This window comes from Teleopsis dalmanni, chromosome 1 (assembly GCF_002237135.1).
Source record: "Teleopsis dalmanni isolate 2A chromosome 1, ASM223713v2, whole genome shotgun sequence".
In the NCBI taxonomy this organism is placed as follows: domain Eukaryota; kingdom Metazoa; phylum Arthropoda; class Insecta; order Diptera; family Diopsidae; genus Teleopsis; species Teleopsis dalmanni.
In genome coordinates this window covers 196997657-197018736 of record NC_051846.1, presented here as the reverse complement: position 1 = coordinate 197018736, position 21080 = coordinate 196997657, and the positions used below count along the sequence as shown (strand labels likewise).

Here is a 21080-nt window from a genome sequence, read left to right as displayed (position 1 = left end):
AATGAAAACACGTGTTTACATTATATTCTGCATTATAATGGAACAACAAAGAGGCCAGCAATGAAAACAGTTGATGAAATTCTCTGCCATTTAAGCATGTTAAGCACATTGTGCAGTATAAACATGCGAGTACATATCGTACACAAATATTTGTATTACTTTAGAATGCAATTGATCGATCCAATTTACTTCCTTGTTGTCATATATATACCTTTACGTATATATATGTGTGCGCCTATATTATTTGCAGTCAAAATTTAGGCTTTTCAAAATTCGCTAGGACATTTTAGTACGTGTTTCTATTGCCAGTAACTTTTTGTTTTGTTTTATTTTTATTTTGTTGGGTGTATTGTCATTCTACTGCAGTGTATACCAGGTGTATTGCTATGGCACAAATCTATTTCAATTCCTGTGTGTACACAGGTTCAGTTTTTTTCTCTTTTATGTATTGCATAAAGTACGACATTTGTTAAATTTGGTTTATTTTTCATACAATCCGGTTGCATACAAAATTTGTAGTCTGCATTTAGGCGCTAAAGTAGCTAACTTTAAAGTATACAAAGACAGAAAAGAGTAACTCTTGCATACAAAAATAAAGTCGTATTTCCTCAATTTTTTTATTTGCACTGCAGTTTTTTTCTCTGCATTAAAACATTCGTTTCTCACTGCTGATAGGACGTGACTTACATTGTGATTTATTTAAGTAAATGGGTTAAGTGTATAATGTGAATATGTCTCAACGGATTTACAAGGTAATTTTAATGTTCCCAGAGATGCATTATTCTTTGTTGGCATAAAAAACACTATAAAAAATATATATGCAAATAGTATGGTCAAACAGTATTTCAGTTTTTTCATATTCAAGTATTTTTAAATTTTTAAATTCTTTGTGACATATATGTAATATATGCAAATTAAGTTAAGAATTTTAACTGAAAACCTCTTCACATTTTCTCATTTGAACATTTTTATAGCTTATGTGAAAAGTAGTTGTTTATTATATAACACTTATCTGTATGATAGCCACTTGGAAACTGCGCTTTTGATCATTGTTTGGGTATGAGTATATCAATTTCTATTAAGATTTCCGGTAATAAATAATTTAAATACTACTCAAAACAGAATAAAGAAGTTATAATTGTACTTCTGCCAAGATTTTCTGTCTTTTTTATATTTATTTATTATTATTTTGTGTTTTGAAGTCTATTATATCTGATTTATAGCTTTAGTACTTCGTTAGTTTTCTTCTGGAATTATACAACTTGTATGTTCAACTTAAATTGCTTTTCCAATCTAAGCAATTTGCCGATTCCAATTATATGTACTGATGTATTTTTTAACGGGTACAGAAAATAACTTTTGATTTGGTCTGTTACTTGCTTTCTTTTACAATTGCAGCACAAGTTACACATATGTCCTTGTTAACAAATCCAATGTTACATGCTATAGTATTATTGCAAAATAAATACAATTCAAAGATATATGCATATATATACATACAACACAGAGGCACGCATAAACATCGCCTTCGGCTTTGTTGCAGTTGCCATTGGCTGTGGGTCAACATTTGTCCGATGGGATAATCTTGTAAAGTGCTGTGACTTTAACCCACTTTCTGCGCGCACATGTTAAAATTGGCGAAATGTACAAATTGTCAGCATGTGAAAATGTTGAAAAGTTGAAGAGCTGAAAAGTGGAAATGTGGAAAAGTGGAAAAGCGTCACTCATGACCATTGTCAATATCATTTGACATTCGATACTTGCGATGCACACGCTTTCGTCGAGACAACATAAAATTGTTTTTATTCTATTGCACTGCTTAAATTGCTATTGAAACGCCCGCTTGTTTTTTGGCCATAGCCTACTTACATTCAAGTTCACTTTATTTAATATTTTCATTTTCTTTCGACATTAAATTCAAATATTTTTCAAGTAAAATTCTTCTCAATACCACAGGCAACAAAAACAAACACTGATAACCACTTAAAACGCTTGATAAATTTTTGTAAATAACACAAAATAAAAGAAAATATTTGGCAACTTGTACGATAATGGTTAGCAGCTATTTTAAAAATTATAAAAAAAAAACATTTTAAAGCTTAAAAGTAAGAATTTTATTGGTTATTGCTTTTTTTTTTTGGTATTTGGTATTTGACTGTAATTCACGGTATTTAATTCTAAAGCACCAATTAGTTTCATGGGCTCTTAAGCAAAGAATCACACTTGTAACCGAAGTCGGGCTAAAATAATATTTTAAGGGCTTCGAAGTCGTCGCTTCGATATATTACGTAAAAAATGTTTAACATAGGGAGTCCTTTCATTATTATTTATTAAATATTATTTAGTGTTTCCTGAATCAGAAATTGATATTTGCACTATAAAGAGGTTTTAAATTTACACTTCAATATTGAAGTTCAATATTGAATATACAGAAACTGCAATATTTCTAGTAATATTTCAAATTTTCAATAAAACTTTAGCAGTATAAGCATAGAAGACTGGGTATACTTACGGATGTAAACTGTAGATTCGGTAAAGAGAATAAAATGTCGGCCACACATGTGTTGTTAGAATGTCCTGCGTTAACGCACATACGGAATAGGCTCCTGGAAATGTATATTCTTACGAAAGTGGCAATAAAACTCTGTAAAGTAGCTGAGGAGTCCTACTCTAAACCCATAAGGAGGACAATAGACCTGATGTTCGCAGTGCCGCATCCCCTAACAATAATAATAGTATATATGCTATTAAAAGCAGAAATTGTTTTAACGCATATAAAAATCTTAAAACTGTTCTATAAACTTACGAGCGTTACTGACATTCAAAAAATGTATTTAGATATTAAAATCTTAATTTACTTTATTGACTAGTTTGCTTTTAAAAACTTTATAGCGAACTTAAAAGGACTTATGTGATGCTTAAATAGGAGTATAAGGTCTACTCATAAAAATCAACCAATCAACCATTAAGTTTTATAGTTCCTACCAAACAATGTAATATGCTCTTTTAAAAATATATCCAAATAGCAAGCATCTTTACATCTTATCCAACTGCAATTTTTATCTAAATTATTCATATTAAAGTTATATCTAATAATTATAATTATTTTTGTAAACAATTCGTGACTAAAATCTCACATTATTGTGTTGTTTTGAACAATCAAAACATCACTATTTATTAAAATTCAAAATTAATTATAGTATTAAAGTGAACGAAGTTCATTTTAAGTTTTCATTTCATTAAAATAATAAAGATAATATTCAGAACAATATTCAGATTTAACACATTATATAAATTATATTTTTTTTTCAAGTCTATAATAGTTTACAATATTTAGAATTGGTTATCGATTATAATATTTTATTATGATGGTTTAGCTATGGATTAAATGCATTCGATTAAGTTATGAATGCATTTATAATAGGTAAAAAAGAATAATAGATAAAATTAAGAATTTATGGTTTTATTGACCAAATTTTATTAATGCATTTTTGTACAGGCTACCTGATCAATGTTAAGTAAAAAAGATGTATATTGCATGACTCGAAAATAGTGTTTCATAAGTTAGAAAAATATATACTACTGATAATTGAAAACAAAAATCTCTGATTTGCGCTAAAGATATGCAAAAAATTGGGGATTCTAAACCAGCCCTCAGAATTGGATGAATTAATTGTGAGCGTCTAATTCTAAGTCGAAAGAAGATGTTGTTATTGAAGCGTGATATGCAATTTGGATAACGTGTAGAGCCCATTTTACAGTGATTAAATTGACTCACACTTCTTTGCAGAAAGTTGTTACCAAAAATTTTTGCATAAGTCGTTCTTTACACTGTTTATAAGATATATTTGATAGGAAGCTAACTTAAGTTTCTGACTTCATCGTCAGCATATTATAATTCACTACTCATTTATTAACTTACTGCTGTTCTACTCTCCTAGTAGAGCATAAGGCGTCAACAATTCCTCTAAATCTTATTCTGTTGCCTGCTTCTCTTGTAATTTGGTTTCAGGTCCACGGTTTTTCGTCATTCCAGCGCAGGGCGTGTGGCCAATCCACTTCCATTTTCTTCTTTTGATTTCAGTAACAGCTTGCATTTGTTCTGTGCGTTCCCAAAGATCAGTATTGAATATGCAATCCGGTCACCATATTTTTAGTATTCCTCTTAAGCATTTGTTTGTTTGAATAGGAGCCGAGTTTTTCCACATTTGGTGTTCGTAATACAACGTTGATTTGACGTTCAATTTAAATAGTTGAAGCTTATAAAGCTGATCAGTCGAGCCGAAACATCTTCTTCAGCACCACTTTTATCGTAATAGTTCACTACTTATTGCAATTTAAGAACTTTGTAGATACACATTGTAATATTGAAATACAAATCTATTATTCCAAAACTAAGTCGTTAGTTTAAGTTAACGATGTTCTATGAACTTTGAAAAGTTCTATGAAAAGTTGAAATGATAAATTAATTCTTATAGAAAACAAATCACTTAACATAAATGAATCATATTTAAGTAATGTATATATTTTTTTTTATACCAAAAATTGCTATTTTGTAAATCTAGCTAATCCTTGATTAAATTGATGCTTTCCTTAACAGATTTTCTGCAAATCTCAACTTTTTTGTATATCCTAAAAAATACCTTTCATTAATAACTAAATATGGTAATGAAAACCAACTAGTTTATAATAATTATTTGATTACTATTAATTAAAACTAAAGATAAAAACTAATTTCATATAAATAACATTGTATATTGTTATTGAAATTTGATTCTTATATGCTTAAGTAACTTCTTCCTAATTAATTATTAATGTATCGAAATGACGAAAAGTATAAAATAACTTTTATCGTTTAAGAGCAATTAATTTTTATTTAAATTGATTTGAACACCCATGCCTTTTGCCTTCTCGTTCCACTCATTCAATGATTCAATAATTTTTGCAGACAATGTTTTCCATTTTTTATTTTTTAATTTGCAGTCAGAGTTTGAATATAAATTATAAAAAACTTATACAAAAGCTTCAGTATAATTTCATTATTATTTTCAGTGTTTTTCTTTTCGACGCAATTAAATTTTTTAATTAAAATTCCGATTGCAATTTATAAGATACAAAAATCAAACCTCAAAGTTGTTCATTCATAAATTTTGTCTGCAATTAAAATCATAAAAAATTTATGAATTGAGTTCATTGATTTATATAAATCTTAATATTTTAATATTTAAATTTTAAATACATTTAAAAATGAGTAGATTTGAGTATTTAAATTGAGCAATGCAATTCGAAAATAAATGATGTTGGTTGGTGCTTCAGTGCGTATAAGTGATGTTTTTTAATGAAACGAAATAATAAATGCCAATTGCAAATATCAATCAAGTGTTTGCTACTATTTGCTAAATAAACATAGATTATATATGAGAGAGTCATAAGTAGACTTATCTTTTAAAAAAAATGTATTAAAATAATGCAGTTATCAAATGTTTTATGAAATTTTATAAAATTTTATAACTATAAGAATCGAGCATTTATTCGCATAAACTTTACTTTTTTACTCAGTTTAGGTTACGTTAAGTTACGTTATAACGGCAATCCCAAAGATTTTGTTATTTATCAACATATTATGTTATCATATAAAATTCGATAGTTTCAAAGCCATCTACACCACTCAATTAAACTTAAGATGCTCTTAAGGAGAAAGTCCTGTAGTTACCTAAGATGTTATGCAGATAATAAATTCCTTACTTATTTATACTACTTTTTGCACGTGCTTGACAGTGACAAAGTAGCTGTGAAATACCTTCTCCGTACAACTTACAGCTGCGGTGATAATCAGGAAAATATTCAATAACCCAGGTTTTTCTCTTAACCGACAGTGTCTGATTTTCATACATACTAAAAGACTAATATCTCTACAAGGCAACTCAAATTTTTCTTATTTAAGAAGGACCAACTTCAAATATCTGCATATTTTTGAATCTTTACATCAACTATTAAATATAAAAACTTAAAACAACTGTTTTCAGGATATTTCAGAAGTGCCAGATCTTTCAGCATAAGTACTATAAGACAGGGAACTTTACCGTTTATCTTCCAGTTTCATATTATTTAGAATAGGCCAAATTGCTTACAAATGTCTGCATATCATTTAATCTTCCAATCTTATATTAAATTGTCTATATAATTAAATTTCGGGTTTGTGTGATGTTAGCAATTGTTCAGATATGTTGCCCAGGCCAGCTTATTCGTCTCGAAATTGCCTAAGATATTTCTATGACAGGTAACTTAAAAAAGATAAATATTATAACGTCTCGCCATTTTATTTGAAAGCTTAGACTTTAATTGGACAAAACCCAAGGATTTCGAGTATCTAATATTATAAATATATACCTATTTAATATATTATTTTTAAGGCAAGGTATAACTTTCCAAATAGCAACAACTTTCGTCTGAAAGGCGCTGTAGTGATTAAAAAGTCCATATAATTGAAATTTGTCAATTTCAATATTTCGTTTTCTATTTCATTAATATCGTTAATATATAAATGATTAAACCCTCTTTTCATAAGGAAACTCCCGACACAAGCCATTCTCTAAATAAGAAGTCAACTTAATATAAGTAAAATAAAAAAAAAAACAGATTCATCAAAATTTTTGTGGTAACCGATATCATGAAAAACTTATAAATTTCTGATCAACCCAAGTAAATGAATCTTTATATCAATATCTATTGCAAACTATACATGAAACATATTTATTTTAAAAGTAAACGTTAAACATATTTGTAGGTAGTCCAAACTTGTCATGCACGTATCCATAATTTGGTAATCCTTATATATTCGGAATAGTTTATCAATGCTAAGTAGAAGATATATGCTATTCTGATATGTTTTTTTAGTTTAATAAGAAAAACTCAATAAATATGGTAACATTTCAATGTTACGGTCTAAGACAAATCTACAATTAGAAATATTAATTCCACTATTTTGATTTCTTTATTATTTTAAAAGAAAATATAATAATTTTTATAATTATTCTTTTCTAGATGATGGTGCATGCGTGGCAAAACTATAAACTTTATGCTTGGGGTAAAAATGAACTAAAACCACTAAGTCAACGCCCTCATTCCGGAAGTATATTCGGTGCATATGATCTTGGCGCAACCATTGTAGATGGTCTAGACACACTATATTTAATGGGTTTGGATAATGAATATAAAGAAGGACGTGATTGGATTGAAAGAAAATTTTCACTTGATAACATTAGCGCTGATCTGTCAGTATTTGAGACTAACATACGCTTTGTGGGTGGACTATTAACGCTCTATTCCTTTACCGGTGATAATTTGTATAAAGAGAAAGCACAACATATTGCTGATAAATTACTGCCAGCTTTCCAAACGCCAACTGGTATACCATACGCTTTGGTAAATACTAAAACAGGCATGAGTAAAAATTATGGTTGGGCTTCCGGTGGCAGTTCTATTTTATCTGAATTTGGTACTCTACATTTAGAATTCGCATATTTAAGCGATATTACTGGAAATCCATTATATCGTGAACGAGTACAAGCTATACGACAAGTACTTAAAGAAATTGAGAAACCTAAAGGTTTATATCCGAACTTTTTAAATCCAAAAACGGGCAAATGGGGCCAATGTAAGTATAAAATATATATAGCATATGTATTAGTATGTTCATCTAAATAATATAAATTTTTAATTAAATTTTAGTGCATATGTCACTTGGAGCACTTGGAGACAGTTTTTATGAATATCTTTTGAAAGCATGGTTGCAATCAGGCCAAACTGATGAGGAAGCTCGTGAAATGTTTGATGAGGCAATGATAGCTATTATTGAGAAAATGGTTCGAACATCGCCGAATGGATTGACTTATGTATCAGATCTAAAATTCGATCGTTTAGAACATAAAATGGATCACTTGGCTTGTTTTTCAGGTTATAATTAAATTATGAATTTTTTAAAGTTTACTATATTACTATTGCATATATTTTGCGATATTTGCATTTTAAAGCTGTTTGATGTATAAGAGTTTCGGTTTACTCTTGTTCAAAAAGAGCAAATTGTAATAGGTATTCTTACAAATATAAATAAAAAAAATACTCCTTAACAAAAGGCACTCTAGACCTGGTTGGAAAGGCTAGTTGCGTTTTATGACACTATAAACTTTTTGATTAAATCTGCAATCATTTTAGGATTACCTTCCACCAAGCAGCTGATTTAGCTGCGTCTTCTTGTAAGACAGACTGCTACTAGTATCTGCAATTTATATGTGCTTATTTCCATAGTTAGAAATAATATTCAAAAAATATTTTCCAAAATTGGTTTCAGAAGTATGGTTATTGAAAATGCAATTAAAAATTTCTTTACCTAAATAATAATTTGCTTCATACCTTGATAATTTTATCTGCATAATAAAATATCTTTGAATTTTGCATAAAATATGCTTTATAGCTATAGTAAAACCACTTTATCAAGACATATTTACTTAATTTTAAACTGTTATTGTTTTTCTTATATGTACATGTATGTTTAATTTTACAACTTGTAAAACGTAAGGGATTACCTAATTAAATATATTATTTTAAACATTACCAGGTGGTCTTTTCGCTCTTGGTGCCAACACGCGACAAAATGAAAATGCTGACAAATTTATGGATATCGGTAAGGGTATCACAAATACTTGCCATGAAAGTTATATAAGAACTGCTACAAAACTAGGGCCTGAAGCCTTTCGGTAAATATGATCTTAAATTATAGATTATTTTCTTTCACGTTTTTACACAAACTTATTTTTGCTCTTTTTTTGTATAGATTTAGTGATTCAGCAGAAGCTCGTGCCTTGAAATCACAAGAGAAATACTATATATTACGACCAGAAACGTTTGAAAGTTACTTTATACTTTGGCGTCTAACACATGATCAAAAATACCGTGATTGGGGCTGGGAAGCTGTACAGGCATTAGAGAAGCAATGTCGCACGCCGCATGGCTATTGCGGTATAAAAAATGTTTATCAGGAAGTACCGCAAAAAGATGACGTACAACAAAGTTTCTTTTTAGCAGAAACATTAAAAGTATTTAATACAATTGTTTTTTATCTTTATATCAGATAATTAATTTTTTTTTTTTTGTTTACAGTATTTATATTTGTTGTTCTCGGATGACTCTTTATTACCTTTGGATGAATGGGTTTTCAATACAGAAGCACATCCTTTGCCTATAAGAGGTGCAAATATATACTACCGCCAAGCTCCCACGACGACGGTATCATCAAATACACCTTAAAGGAATTTAATATTATATTTTTTGGTAAAATGGCTGCTACCGGACAAACAACTCGCATCTTCTGTGGACACTAACAATTCCAAATTATATTGCGCATAGCTAACAGTTGTGCAAGTTTATTATTATTTATTAATTTAATTTAATAGTGAAACTTTTACAAAATATCTTCCAACAATTATATAAATAAGTTTATAAATATATGAATTTATATAAGATTATGTAAATGTATATATATTTATATTTATTTATATATAAATAGAACAATATATAAAAATATCTGCACTTACACCGTTAAAATATGTCACATGTGCAGCTGATGCTATTTATCTTTTATGCTATAGTTTTTTTACTAAATTTAGTTGTTCCAATGTACACAGTTTGTTCTTTAATTTATCGTTGACTCAGTTCCATTATCTATAAATCCAATTTAACACAATTTTTATATAAAATAGAATAACATTAGACTTGTAAAGCAAAAGTAAAGCGTACAAAATATATAAAAATTGTTAATTTAAAATATAGACAACACTTTTGTTTATATATATAACTTATAACATATGAGTTGTATATGTGAATAGCGAAACGCTTATCTATAGGAAACTTTATTTATTTGAATATTCATTTATTATATATCCATTAATATTGAGTTATGTACAACTTAAACATGATGATGTACTAAAACCAATTAAGTTACTTAATTCTGTTTTTTGACATATGTATGTTATTCTGCTTACAAATCGACTAGGTGCGGCACTAAGAAAGGTATTATTTATTGTTTCCTATGGTAATCAATTATTTACGACAGTTTGCTGTACATTAATTTAATTGAATTTTATGCCAGCAATTAATAAATGATAATTAGAAAATAATATTACACCTTTCCCATGACTGAAATATGACTATATTCTTTCTTTACTATATCTGAATTTCCAAACGTAAACATTACATACTATGCTATGTAAAAATGCCGTTTCCTAGGTTTTTTTAAATTTCTTCTATATTATATAGATAATATAAATATATGTACATATGAACTTTGCATAGGAAAGACTTGGTATGTAGTTAAGTGCTTGTTTCTTCCTTTTATTATATTATTTTAAATACTATATAGTATAGTTTACCAATGATATTATAAATCAAATTCTATTTAACTTTAGTTAATTTTTAAATGGATATTTTTATTTTGAACTGAAGAGAAGTAATACATTTCGTCTAAATTTATAAAAGTCCACATATAAAAATATTAAGTATACTTTATATGTAACATAATTTACTTTATAACAAACACATATAAAAAATATTTATATAGAAATATTTGAAAAAAATTTAATCGCTAAGTTAGCAAAATAAGATTTAAATAAATTTGTAAACTTTTTTCTTTTTACGAAAGAAGTTTGTTAAAACAAATATGAAATCTCAAAATAATTTCTCATAACAATTGCAATTTATGTGAATATAAAAATATTAACGTAAGTTTACTTATGCATTGAATATTTGAATATGCAAATATTTTTAATATAAAATTATTTGGTATAACTGCTTATTAAATATTATAATATTTAATTTAGTCTAATATTTTACTTAATATAAAATGTTTATTATAAGTTAAAAATGTAGTTGAATTTGTCTTGCGTGATACGAAATCCGTTTGTTTTTAAATTAATGGATAAAAGAATATTTTAATAAGGAAGACAAAAAGATATTTGTTTTTATATAATAACATAAATTAATATTAGTTATTAATATTGTGAATCAAATATGTGAGCTGAGAATAGCATACACAAACTGACACAAATACAACCAACAACAGAAATTTATACAAAATCTATATAAATAATTTTTAGTATAATTGAATGTCGTTTTGCATTATTTATATATATTATTATTAATAAATTATTTTAATTACATTAAAATATATAGTTGATAGTGTAAGTAAATAACAAATATTTATTAATACATAAATATACATTAAATATTGTATGTATAAAAAGTAGTTTTGTTTATATATTAAATTAAATTTCTCACATTTTAATAAATTAAAAATAAAAGATTGTAATAGTATAAAATAAAAAGAGCTTTTAATTGTTATACAGTGATTATACATTATTAACAAAAAATATATTTCGAAGTAATTACTTTCAATACGAGAAAATATTATGAAGTTCTCATACATTTTATCACCGACCAACTCAAGATTACATGAGAAATATTGACAAATATTTATTTGTCAACAGAATGCCCTACTTACCTAAATCTCAAAATCGCAATTGCTGTACAAGCTTTTATAGGAGCTTTTATTACAAAAAGAGGTTGACTTCCTTAGTTGGCAGTAAGGTGTTTTACTTATATACTGGGTCTCTTTTATTAGAAGTGTAGCTTCTGAATCCAATGGATTTACGTCCAGATAACTTGCTCCTTCGACACTCTAATGCCAAACACCACACTTATTGGAGTTCCAACATAAGCAGATAAAATAAATAGAGTAGATTTTTACAATAATACGAGTGACAATAGCATTAGCAGCCTGCTATCATTGCAATACAATCATAGGGAAACGACTATACTTTCTACTAATTTCTAACTGAAGAATTTCTTTTGAAGAGTTACTTCAAAAAGTAATTTGGATTAAACGTGGGGTTTCGCATTTATTGTAAAATTGCGTCTATGTGAAATGACTGTATTTTAATTAGACGCAGAGTACAAGGACAAGTATCGGTTAAATTAGTTCCAAGTACATATACAATTTTTTTCTCTAATATATTAAAATTATTTATAAAAACTTAGTTGCTTTAGCATACAGTCAAGATAGGACGTACAAATTTCCTGAATACATTTCTGGTTGAGTTTTGTGTTCAAAACTTATATCGATGACCATGTAATAGAAGTAAGATTAATGTAAGATAAAGCAATATATGAAATGTATTTCCCTGAAATACTAGGAATATGCATATGATTATCACGTTGTACGTAAATTAGTTTCATAGAAAATGTCTTCAGAAGAAAAATAAGAAGTAGATATAATAATTTTAATTTTTCAAACCCGCAATAATGGAATAGTAAGACGTAAGACTTCTAAGGCGTTATACATATGTATATATATGTATAATATATGTAGATAATATCGAACTAATTGTAAGGTAAAATAATGTTATAATAACAATTTTAAACAACAAAACACAACTTTTGATAATCCATGAATATATACGTATATATAAATATATTTAAATTTAATGCATAAAATTACAAAATTTTAGTTATCTCCTTTATTATATCATACGAAGCGCTATTGTAAATAAAATAAATATGCATATATCCTTAATCATTGGAGTATTTATGTAGCATTTATTGTGCATTATAGCGTTTTGGTAAATAAAAATATTATTAAATAAATGTGATTTCTACATTTACTTTAGGAATACTTGTATATACTGCCATTGTATATACTGGCAATAATTAAAATAAAAAGGAATTTTTGTACTCTGTTTTATCTTTATTATAATAATTTATAAGTTGGCTAGACTCGACGCGAAGTTTATGTGATTAAATGTGTTTGGTCTTGAAATATGTCCCTGAAATACATACATATGTATATCTTGCCCTTTTTAATCGTTATTTTCAAGGCTCCGATAATTCACCATTATACATTACCATTATAGTTAGATAATTGCCTTCTATAGAATTTGTGTTGTTCCTCAGGTATATTTATATTTTTTAATATATTTTCTATTACATTCTGTTATCTTATTTTGAGCAGCCATACGAGGGGTGCATCTATGCAGTACTTTTACTTTTAATATTTATATACATATTTTTATAACAAAAATGTAATATTTATTTTTATTATATAAAATTATTTAATTCTTTCTTATCTATAGTACAAAAAAATCCTTAAGTATTGGTAAGTATGTTTAATTGTTTTATATACACAATGTTAATAAAAAAATTATTATATGTACGTACATATGTGTATATTTTTTGTATAATCACGCGAATTTCATGTGACTATAAGATTTTTCAATATTTATATGAAAATGTGTTCTTTGTGTTCTTTAAATTCTTATCTCATATTTTTTATTAAATTTATTTAAAATATACTTTAATCAAAAGTAAATTTATGAGTTAAAGCCTAATAATAACACTTTATTTGTAATTCAACTTTGAAAAGAAATTAAATATGGGTTTGTTGTAATTTACATGTTGTCACCATTGCATTGTGGTACTAAAAAAATAAATTTTTATATTCATAACTACAGAAAAAAAGAAAACGAAATTTAATAAGCACATACATATGTGATCTAATATTTTTAACCATTTTATAAATTAGAAAAACTGTTCCCCTTTGCATGAACATCATCCACATAACATTATAACCGGCAAAACAAGGTCCAACAAACAAAGAACACAACGACGAAAACAAAAACGCAAAAGAAAACAACAACAAAGAAAAAGAAGTTTCTGTAATGGCTGTCGTACAATCTAGAAACAAGGAAGCCAAACACATAAATAAAAAGTAAGAGTACAAAATAGGCAATTTGCAGCGACAAATGAGCTACATAGTCGCATATATAACTAAGAATCACTTATTATATGTTTATTGAAATTTATGTAAAATAACAGATGTCACATTTTTGTTGAAAAATTAATTGAAAGAAATGACAGCGTGCTAATATATAATGACAATATATGCATACGCATGTGCACGAACAAACAAATATGTGAAAAACTGATATTGCCAGTTAAAAAATTATAGCGAACTTGAAAACAAACACTCCTTCAGAAATTTGTTTACTATGAAAGAATTATATACTATATAAAAATTATCAAAATAAAAAACGCAAAATACATTATTTATGCAGACACGAGCTGCCAACTCGATTCAGTTCACTTGGCGCGTTGCTGCGAAGAAGTTGAAGTAAAACTGGACTGTGTTGTGTCGTGAATACAGATAGAAGCTGTTAAATTAAGTTACTTTTCTGTACTTATTGAGAGCTGTTTTTTAAAAATAATATAAAGAAGACAACAAGATGCCATTCCCAATACATCCTCCTAGACAAATGCCGTGTCCACATTGGCAACACTTTCCCATAACTCCAGCGGTTAAAATGGGAAATTGTCCACAGAGCCCCGGTTCCTTGTCACCACCGCCGTCACCAGATTCATATATGTATTGCAGTGTATGTAATGCCAAAAAAGATAAGGCCTAATAATGTGGAAAGTGTTTTATACGCCAAACATGCATTAGCAGAAATCATAATTAAACGCATTATCAACATTTTCTATTTCTAAGCAAATAAATATAGATTTTTTTATTGCTTTTCGCACATCTAGAAGTAGGTTTACTAATAAGTATTTATAAACGAGTTTCTTTATTTTTTCCTCACGCCGACATAAAGTTGTTTGCCTTAAATGAAACGTTATCTACAACGAAACTAATGAACAAATTAAGTGTTTTTAGATTTCAATTCAAAGCGTCTCTAAGAAAAAATACTGTTTTAATATTTAATAATACTTCTAATTGTAAACAGTGAAGATTAATAATAATTGTACTTAACAACTTTATGTCTCATTTATAATATTAAGTGTGTTTTCATTATATTTATGTACAATATGTTAAGATAATTTGAAAGTGAAGGATTTTGTGGCAAATTGTTAATCATCGATATGATTAATGAAAATAGAATATTATTATATTGAATTTGTATCAATATTGTGTAACTTAATACGTTTTTGTACTTTTTATACTAAATAATATATGAATAAGCATTTATATTAATATGAAAATAAAGTAGCATTTATAATAAAAATTAATAAAGAATTGTTTATCAATTAAACATAAATTACGCTTGCATTTCAGTTTTTGTTTTCTTTGTTCAGTGAATTTATTTTTGTCAACATTAAATCGCAATCTCGTGTATTTCAGCTTACATTTCAGCATTAAAAAAGTTTACATCAAACAAAAGAGGCTATGAACTTTTAATGGTTCTCATTATTTTCGCCTTTATTCAAGTATTCTTTTTTCGTACAAAAACAATCATTTTTATTACTTCGTATAAAAAAACTATATCCTTTGTTTTTTATTTAGTTTCAATGAAATTTATTAATTACTTCATAAATTGATACGAATTACATTTTTGTTGTATTCAAAAAGTGTTTATCCTTTGTTTCTCAATTGAACAAAAAATATGATGCTTTGTATCATAAAACTGAAGTACATCCCTTTGCAAACCCAAATTCTCAGACATATTCTTTCAATAATTTTTTCTAAGATAATTTTAAAACAGTTGTCAGACAATCAAGTTTTAACTTTTTTTTATTAAAATATTAATATTCTATGGTTTTGCATATTCGTAGATATTTGGCTTACATGGGTAGAAATAAAAATAGATAAATTCATTAAATGATAAATGGAATGGCAAACAGTGCATACTTAGCTTAACCGCACCGCATTGATAACAGTGTTGGCAAAAACGATTGCTTTGGTTATTAATTATTCTTAATTATTTAATTATTCATTATTTTTTTCAATAATTAATAAATTATTTTGAAAAAATTTTTAAATTTTTAGTTGATAAAACTTAATGTCACTATTTTATGAGATACATGAAATAAACATTTGAAGAGTCACTAAACTACAAAGACGATTAAAGCCAATACTAGCAGGTTATCACGAATTACAATAACAACAATAAAACAGCAACAACTTAATCAGACGTTTATAACGCTGACGTTTTTATTCTTAAGGTCGTGTGCGAGTTAGGCTAAGTTGCGTTCTAAATGAGGGAAATTCTAAGTTGTGCCGGTAATGTAGTGATGTGTCGATACGTGTTGATAAATTTCTAAATCTGTGCAGTGCAAAAAATCCCAAAAAATTTCCCATTTGGTTTAGCATCAACTTAGCCTAACTCGCACACGTCCTAAGTACTCATTTAAACTATTTCATTGCATTGTCTAACATCTAGATTACGTTGACTCCCTTAAGTTGACTAAATGTAAAAACATGGTACTTGTGTACTAAAACTACTGTACGCAGGGTATAGGTTAGAATCTCAACAAGGTCTAGCCCAAAAACCAGTTTTAAAAGATCGTTAAATAAACATCTTAGTGGCTCTGTCTAAGGAATAAAGAATCCTTTGCTGTGTCGTCTAATCAAAAACATAAATTTGAGCTAACAACTTTTTTTGAAGTTGTGTAAAAAATAGACTTTCAAGTTTTTTTCTAAAATTTCCAAAAATGCCTACTACAAAAATATTTGCATAGGTGTTTAACTGCTTCTGGTATCGCAAGGGACAATATGTCTATATGTAGCACAAAACTACATAATTAATCTGACTTATCAATGTAACTTATAATTACATTGTTTAAACATAAATAATTATTTTAGTGTGCATATAGTAAAATCCTAAATTTTATATTAATTTTAATTTCAGCGGTTTTGTCTACTGAAACTGTAAAGTAATTTTGTTTAAACCAAACAGTAAGTGCCAATTTTTTGTAGTTCTTTTTTTTAGTATTCAACTTTTTTATAGCCACCACTGTGTTTGAACTCATTACAAAGCACTATAAAATGATTTACGACTGCACAAACAAAATGCGTTTAGCGGTAAGTCTACGCATATATATTTTGCAAATAAAGCTTGAAGTAATGCACTATGGCTTCATAAAGAACAAATTAGGGACGGGTATTAGTCAATATTAATAAAAAAATAGCATATTTTCAAAAGATATTCTAGAGTTTTCTATTTTAAAATTATTATCAAGCAAACTAATATTAGCAAATATAAAGAACAAAAGTTAAAATTCATTCTATAAATAAAAAAGAATTAAGAAAATATGATCATGCATTGAATTTAATATTGCTAATCTTTATTATTAATAATGTACACAAATTTTTTTTAAATCGTTATTAAAGAATAAAATAAAATTCCGAATTGTATAAAATTAAACATAAGTATATATTTAAATATTTTTTAATTTATAAAGGTAAACAAAACTGATGATATATATATACCAGGTACTAGTACGTATATGAGTACATCAGTTAATACAAATATTTTAGCAAATTATCAGTAGATATTTAAACAGTTTTTTTTGTTCTTTGGCCGATAAATGTTATTACGTGGCTTCGTAAACGTGCCCCCAAATTTAACAAACAACAACAATGAGTATTTTCTTATTTTGGTATACTCGTTAAAAGTGTGTATGTCAATAAAATAAATTAACCATGAAATTTAAAGCAGAATGAATTCAAAAAATAGGTTTTTTTTGCATATAAAGAACAGATTTTTTTATATACATACGTACATATGTTATTATCTCTGTTATCAAATTTAATATAAAAAAATGGTGGTATATAAAAATTTCATATTATGTGTGCAAATCTAATCAAAACGTGAATTTATTTTTCTCTTCAAATCGTATATCTGTTTTGATTACAATAAAATTTAATAAATCAAATAGTAAAATAAATATTGTTTCAGTGAATCCCATTCATCCATTGGTAATTATAATATGAGTTTTCATCACTCCATTTCCAATTTCATCACATGAAGTTTATTTTTAAACTTCTTATCTTAATAAATTTGGCAAGTAATAAAATTGGCATTCAGGGTTCATAAATAACTACTCATTTGAAAATTATTTATGTGTACAAAATATCAATAACATTGTTTACTCGAATAATATTTTAAAGTAAATATTTTCAATTAGAAAAGCAAACACTTCAATTTGTTGTTAATAAAAAGTTTGTTAAAATTGATATATAAGTAAATAATAATTTATTTTTTTAATGCAAGCCAGCATATATTCTATATATTTCTAAATAAGTAACAAGTAGTCAAAAATAACAAATTATTATTTTTTTAACAGCTCAAATATTTAATTTCATAAAACTTAAATGAACACTGGATGTATAACGAAACTATAGGCTTCATACAAAGCTTTTATAAAATTGTATGATCCTAAAGCCAACTACTCTTTATTCTTTAAATATCTCATAACTTTTTTTATTTAAAAAAATAAAAAATATTTATTTATCTTTTTTTAAATCAAATCATCAAAATAATAATTTTAATCATATATATATATATTGCATCTAAGATGGTGACTCTCTATTGCAGTGTCGCTTTGAATCTGGTGAGCCAGAACTATTTTTAACCGTGTAGCATTTATCAAGCATCTCAAGTAAAGTAAGTTGACGTGATCCTTTACATTTTTTATTTGGAGAATTTGTGTTCAAAGCTTGTTCTTTAGAAATATTATTAGGCAAGCTATTCACAGCTTCCATTATTATTTCATCTGATTCACTATCATTTAGCATATCTGATAAATTTTTCGTATTTGTTTTTTCCTTTGTGGCTGCTGTGTTTGAGGATTTTTTATACTTTGTATTTGTTCTCCTATCATCTTCCGTTTCGTCTGATGATGAAAATAAATCTGGGCTACCAACTTTTTTTAAAGTAGTTGTTTCTACAGCAATTTGTGTGAAACTATAACCGACTGATTCGGCATAACTTTTTGAAAAACATGACGTAACAATATTTTTACTATTCGATAACATCTTCATCAGCGGCAATCTATTCTAAAATAAGTCATATTAAAGTTATTTTTAAATTGCACAATTTACTTCATACCTTTGGTATTTGCCGGTAGTAGTTATATATGAAATTGTATAAATTTTTAGATTCCAAGCGTTGTGCCTGAAATTTTTTAAGTGTATTCAATAAGTCTTTAACACGTACGTTTTTTTCGATTAAAAATGTACGCATGTTGTACACTTCATCGCGTAACTCGGCGTCTCTAAAGGTAAAATAAACCAAAGGCCGTTTGGTTATTACGCATACAATTAACTGTAGAAGTGCTTTAAGTCTAGCTTCGCCACCAAATGCACCACACCCCCAATTCCCTGTTGCTACACCTGGAGCTGGTGTTTCTAAAGTATGATAAAATCCGGCATATGCCTTATTAAGTTCACGAATTATTAATTCTTCTTTATACTGGTCTTCTGATTGGATAAATGATAATGCATCTATAGCTACAATATGGGTTTTTCGTCGTCGAGAAGAATCTCTTGGTGTAAGGTCTTCATAATTACCAGCCCATTCAAAGGTACTTGCATAACCATTATAACTACTATATCGCTCACAACCCACCATTACCAATGCTTCTGTCGGTTTTAAGCATTCAGTAAACAGCATTGATATCATTAATTCGGGACAAACTACGAAACGTATTTCTTCTTGAACACATCCACTTCCTAATACTCCTCCACCTAAATATTTATTTGCAAAGTCTACTTGTAATAAACCAATTCCTTGATCTTCTATAGTTCCCTCGGATGTAATATGAAAAAGTGTATCGGCTAATGAAGCTTCATTTACAGACCATTTAGGTAAATTGCTTTCAAGTATGCTGCGACGAGAAAATGTACATACACCAGTTGGCACATTACTATTATCACGTTCTGTGGGACAAACACGTCTAAAATAATGACAAATGGCTTTAATCTTTTCCAAAACTTGTTGACCCTTAGATTGAAATATCCTAGAAAAAAATATGAAGTTAAATAACTTATTATAACGGATAACAGAGTATAGCATATCAACCTATTAAAATTAATGTCAGGAAAAGTGGCATATTCCGATTTACGTTTATGTGTATTTCTACGTGGAAAGGTACAAAGAAATGCATTTGCTAACAAACATGAGATTTGTTCTTGCGTTAGGGTTAAAGAGTGTGTTTGTCCTTGTTTCAAGAGTGGAATTGGGGCTTGCACTAGTTCTGGTAAACGCAAAGCTAAGCGTATTATACGCGGCAATAAGTCCTCGAAAAATACACACGATTCGCTTTCATCTAGATTCTCCTCAAAAAGTTTGTGTAACGAATGAAAATTCCATTGATTCTCATATCGTGTATTATAAGATAGTATGGCTTCCTATATTCAATAGACATCATAATATTTGTATTATATTCAAGAAACACACTACTCTACCTGCAGTTCTTGACTATTACTTATTGGACGCAAGAAAGCCTGTTGTATCATTTCCCAACGAGATTCAATGTTGCAACTTCCATCAGCAGTAACAACGGGATATTGACTTTTTATTGAACACGGAAGTCGTACGTGTAGAGCATCCCATTTATGGTGTGCGGATAATGGACGAGGAGTTTCATTTAGTGCAGCACGTATTGGATAATGATGCAACACAGTGTGTTCATTCGACGGTCTTACCTCTGCTATGTGTTCCAACTTAAACTCATCCAAATGCCGGTAAATTTCTTCCATTGTATTGCCTCGCCAACATTGACTTGTAGATGCTTTGTGAAAAATTAAAGTTCAAGTATTTTGATTAAGTGTTCCAAAATAAGTTACCAACCTTCTAGTGACATATTCTGTTTCAATGTATTCCCAAATTTATAAAATATATTACAATTATTTTGTCTGAAAGTGTAACAGAAAGTTGTAAACATAAAAAATTTATTATCTTACTATTGAATGTTGTTAAGAAAACATAATTTGACGTTTCTCTTTAATGCATTTTTTATTATTTGTAACCCTTTGCCGGCGAAAGAACAGTAATGCCAACATGTATTTTTTTAACCGGAAGGGAAATAAAAATAAATTTGTTTATATGTTCAAATGATCATTTTACTTCTGATTTAAATTATACAATACTTATTCGTAATTCATTTCTTATTATGTGGTCACTAAATATTTTTTAAATTTAAGAATTTTTTGTGAATTTTCCTATTGCTGCAGTAAGCATGTAAATGTCTCA

General features: G+C 27.7%; 3 protein-coding genes across 7 annotated transcripts in view; 2 read left to right on the top strand and 1 right to left on the bottom strand.

Moving 5' to 3' along the window:
* Positions 1–9474, top strand: part of LOC119671145 (mannosyl-oligosaccharide alpha-1,2-mannosidase IA) — a 112105-nt gene extending 102631 nt beyond the window's left edge. For all 3 annotated transcript variants that reach the window (XM_038081676.1, XM_038081674.1, XM_038081675.1), the window contains exons 2-6: positions 7045–7657; positions 7732–7956; positions 8618–8756; positions 8834–9095; positions 9160–9474. In XM_038081676.1, coding sequence (XP_037937604.1) covers positions 7045–7657; positions 7732–7956; positions 8618–8756; positions 8834–9095; positions 9160–9306 — 1386 coding nt within the window. In that variant the 3' untranslated portion in view covers positions 9307–9474. The remainder of the gene's footprint in view (positions 1–7044; positions 7658–7731; positions 7957–8617; positions 8757–8833; positions 9096–9159) is intronic.
* Positions 9475–14145: 4671 nt separating this feature from the next.
* LOC119673402 lies at positions 14146–15132 on the top strand. Its single transcript, XM_038084674.1, has one exon. The coding sequence runs from the start codon at positions 14331–14333 to the stop codon at positions 14508–14510; it is 180 nt and encodes a 59-aa protein (XP_037940602.1). The 5' UTR covers positions 14146–14330; the 3' UTR covers positions 14511–15132.
* Positions 15133–18335: 3203 nt separating this feature from the next.
* Positions 18336–20943, bottom strand: LOC119671142 (poly(ADP-ribose) glycohydrolase). Of its 3 annotated transcripts, XM_038081671.1 has the most exons (6): positions 20792–20943; positions 20679–20694; positions 20294–20619; positions 19908–20236; positions 18936–19845; positions 18336–18883 (listed from the first exon to the last, which is right to left on the bottom strand). In XM_038081671.1, exons 2-6 carry the CDS (start codon positions 20689–20691, stop codon positions 18398–18400), a joined length of 2064 nt encoding a protein of 687 aa, XP_037937599.1. In that variant the 5' UTR covers positions 20692–20694; positions 20792–20943; the 3' UTR covers positions 18336–18397. The 3 variants fall into 3 exon arrangements, with proteins under 3 accessions (XP_037937599.1, XP_037937598.1, XP_037937600.1); XM_038081670.1 differs by having other exon boundaries at positions 20679–20943; XM_038081672.1 differs by having other exon boundaries at positions 18684–18878; positions 20679–20943.
* Between the last annotated feature and the right edge of the window lie 137 nt (positions 20944–21080).

Coding starts and splice junctions, on each gene's coding strand:
- LOC119671142 (XM_038081670.1), bottom strand. CDS start 20,772: ATGTTTACAACTTTCTGTTACACTTTCAGACAAAATAATTGTAATATA. Junction 19,846..19,907: donor CCTGACATTAATTTTAATAG/GTTGATATGCTA, acceptor ATTTTTTTCTAG/GATATTTCAATCTAAGGGTC. Junction 18,884..18,935: donor ACTACCGGCAAATACCAAAG/GTATGAAGTAAA, acceptor GACTTATTTTAG/AATAGATTGCCGCTGATGAA.
- LOC119673402 (XM_038084674.1), top strand. CDS start 14,331: ATGCCATTCCCAATACATCCTCCTAGACAAATGCCGTGTCCACATTGG.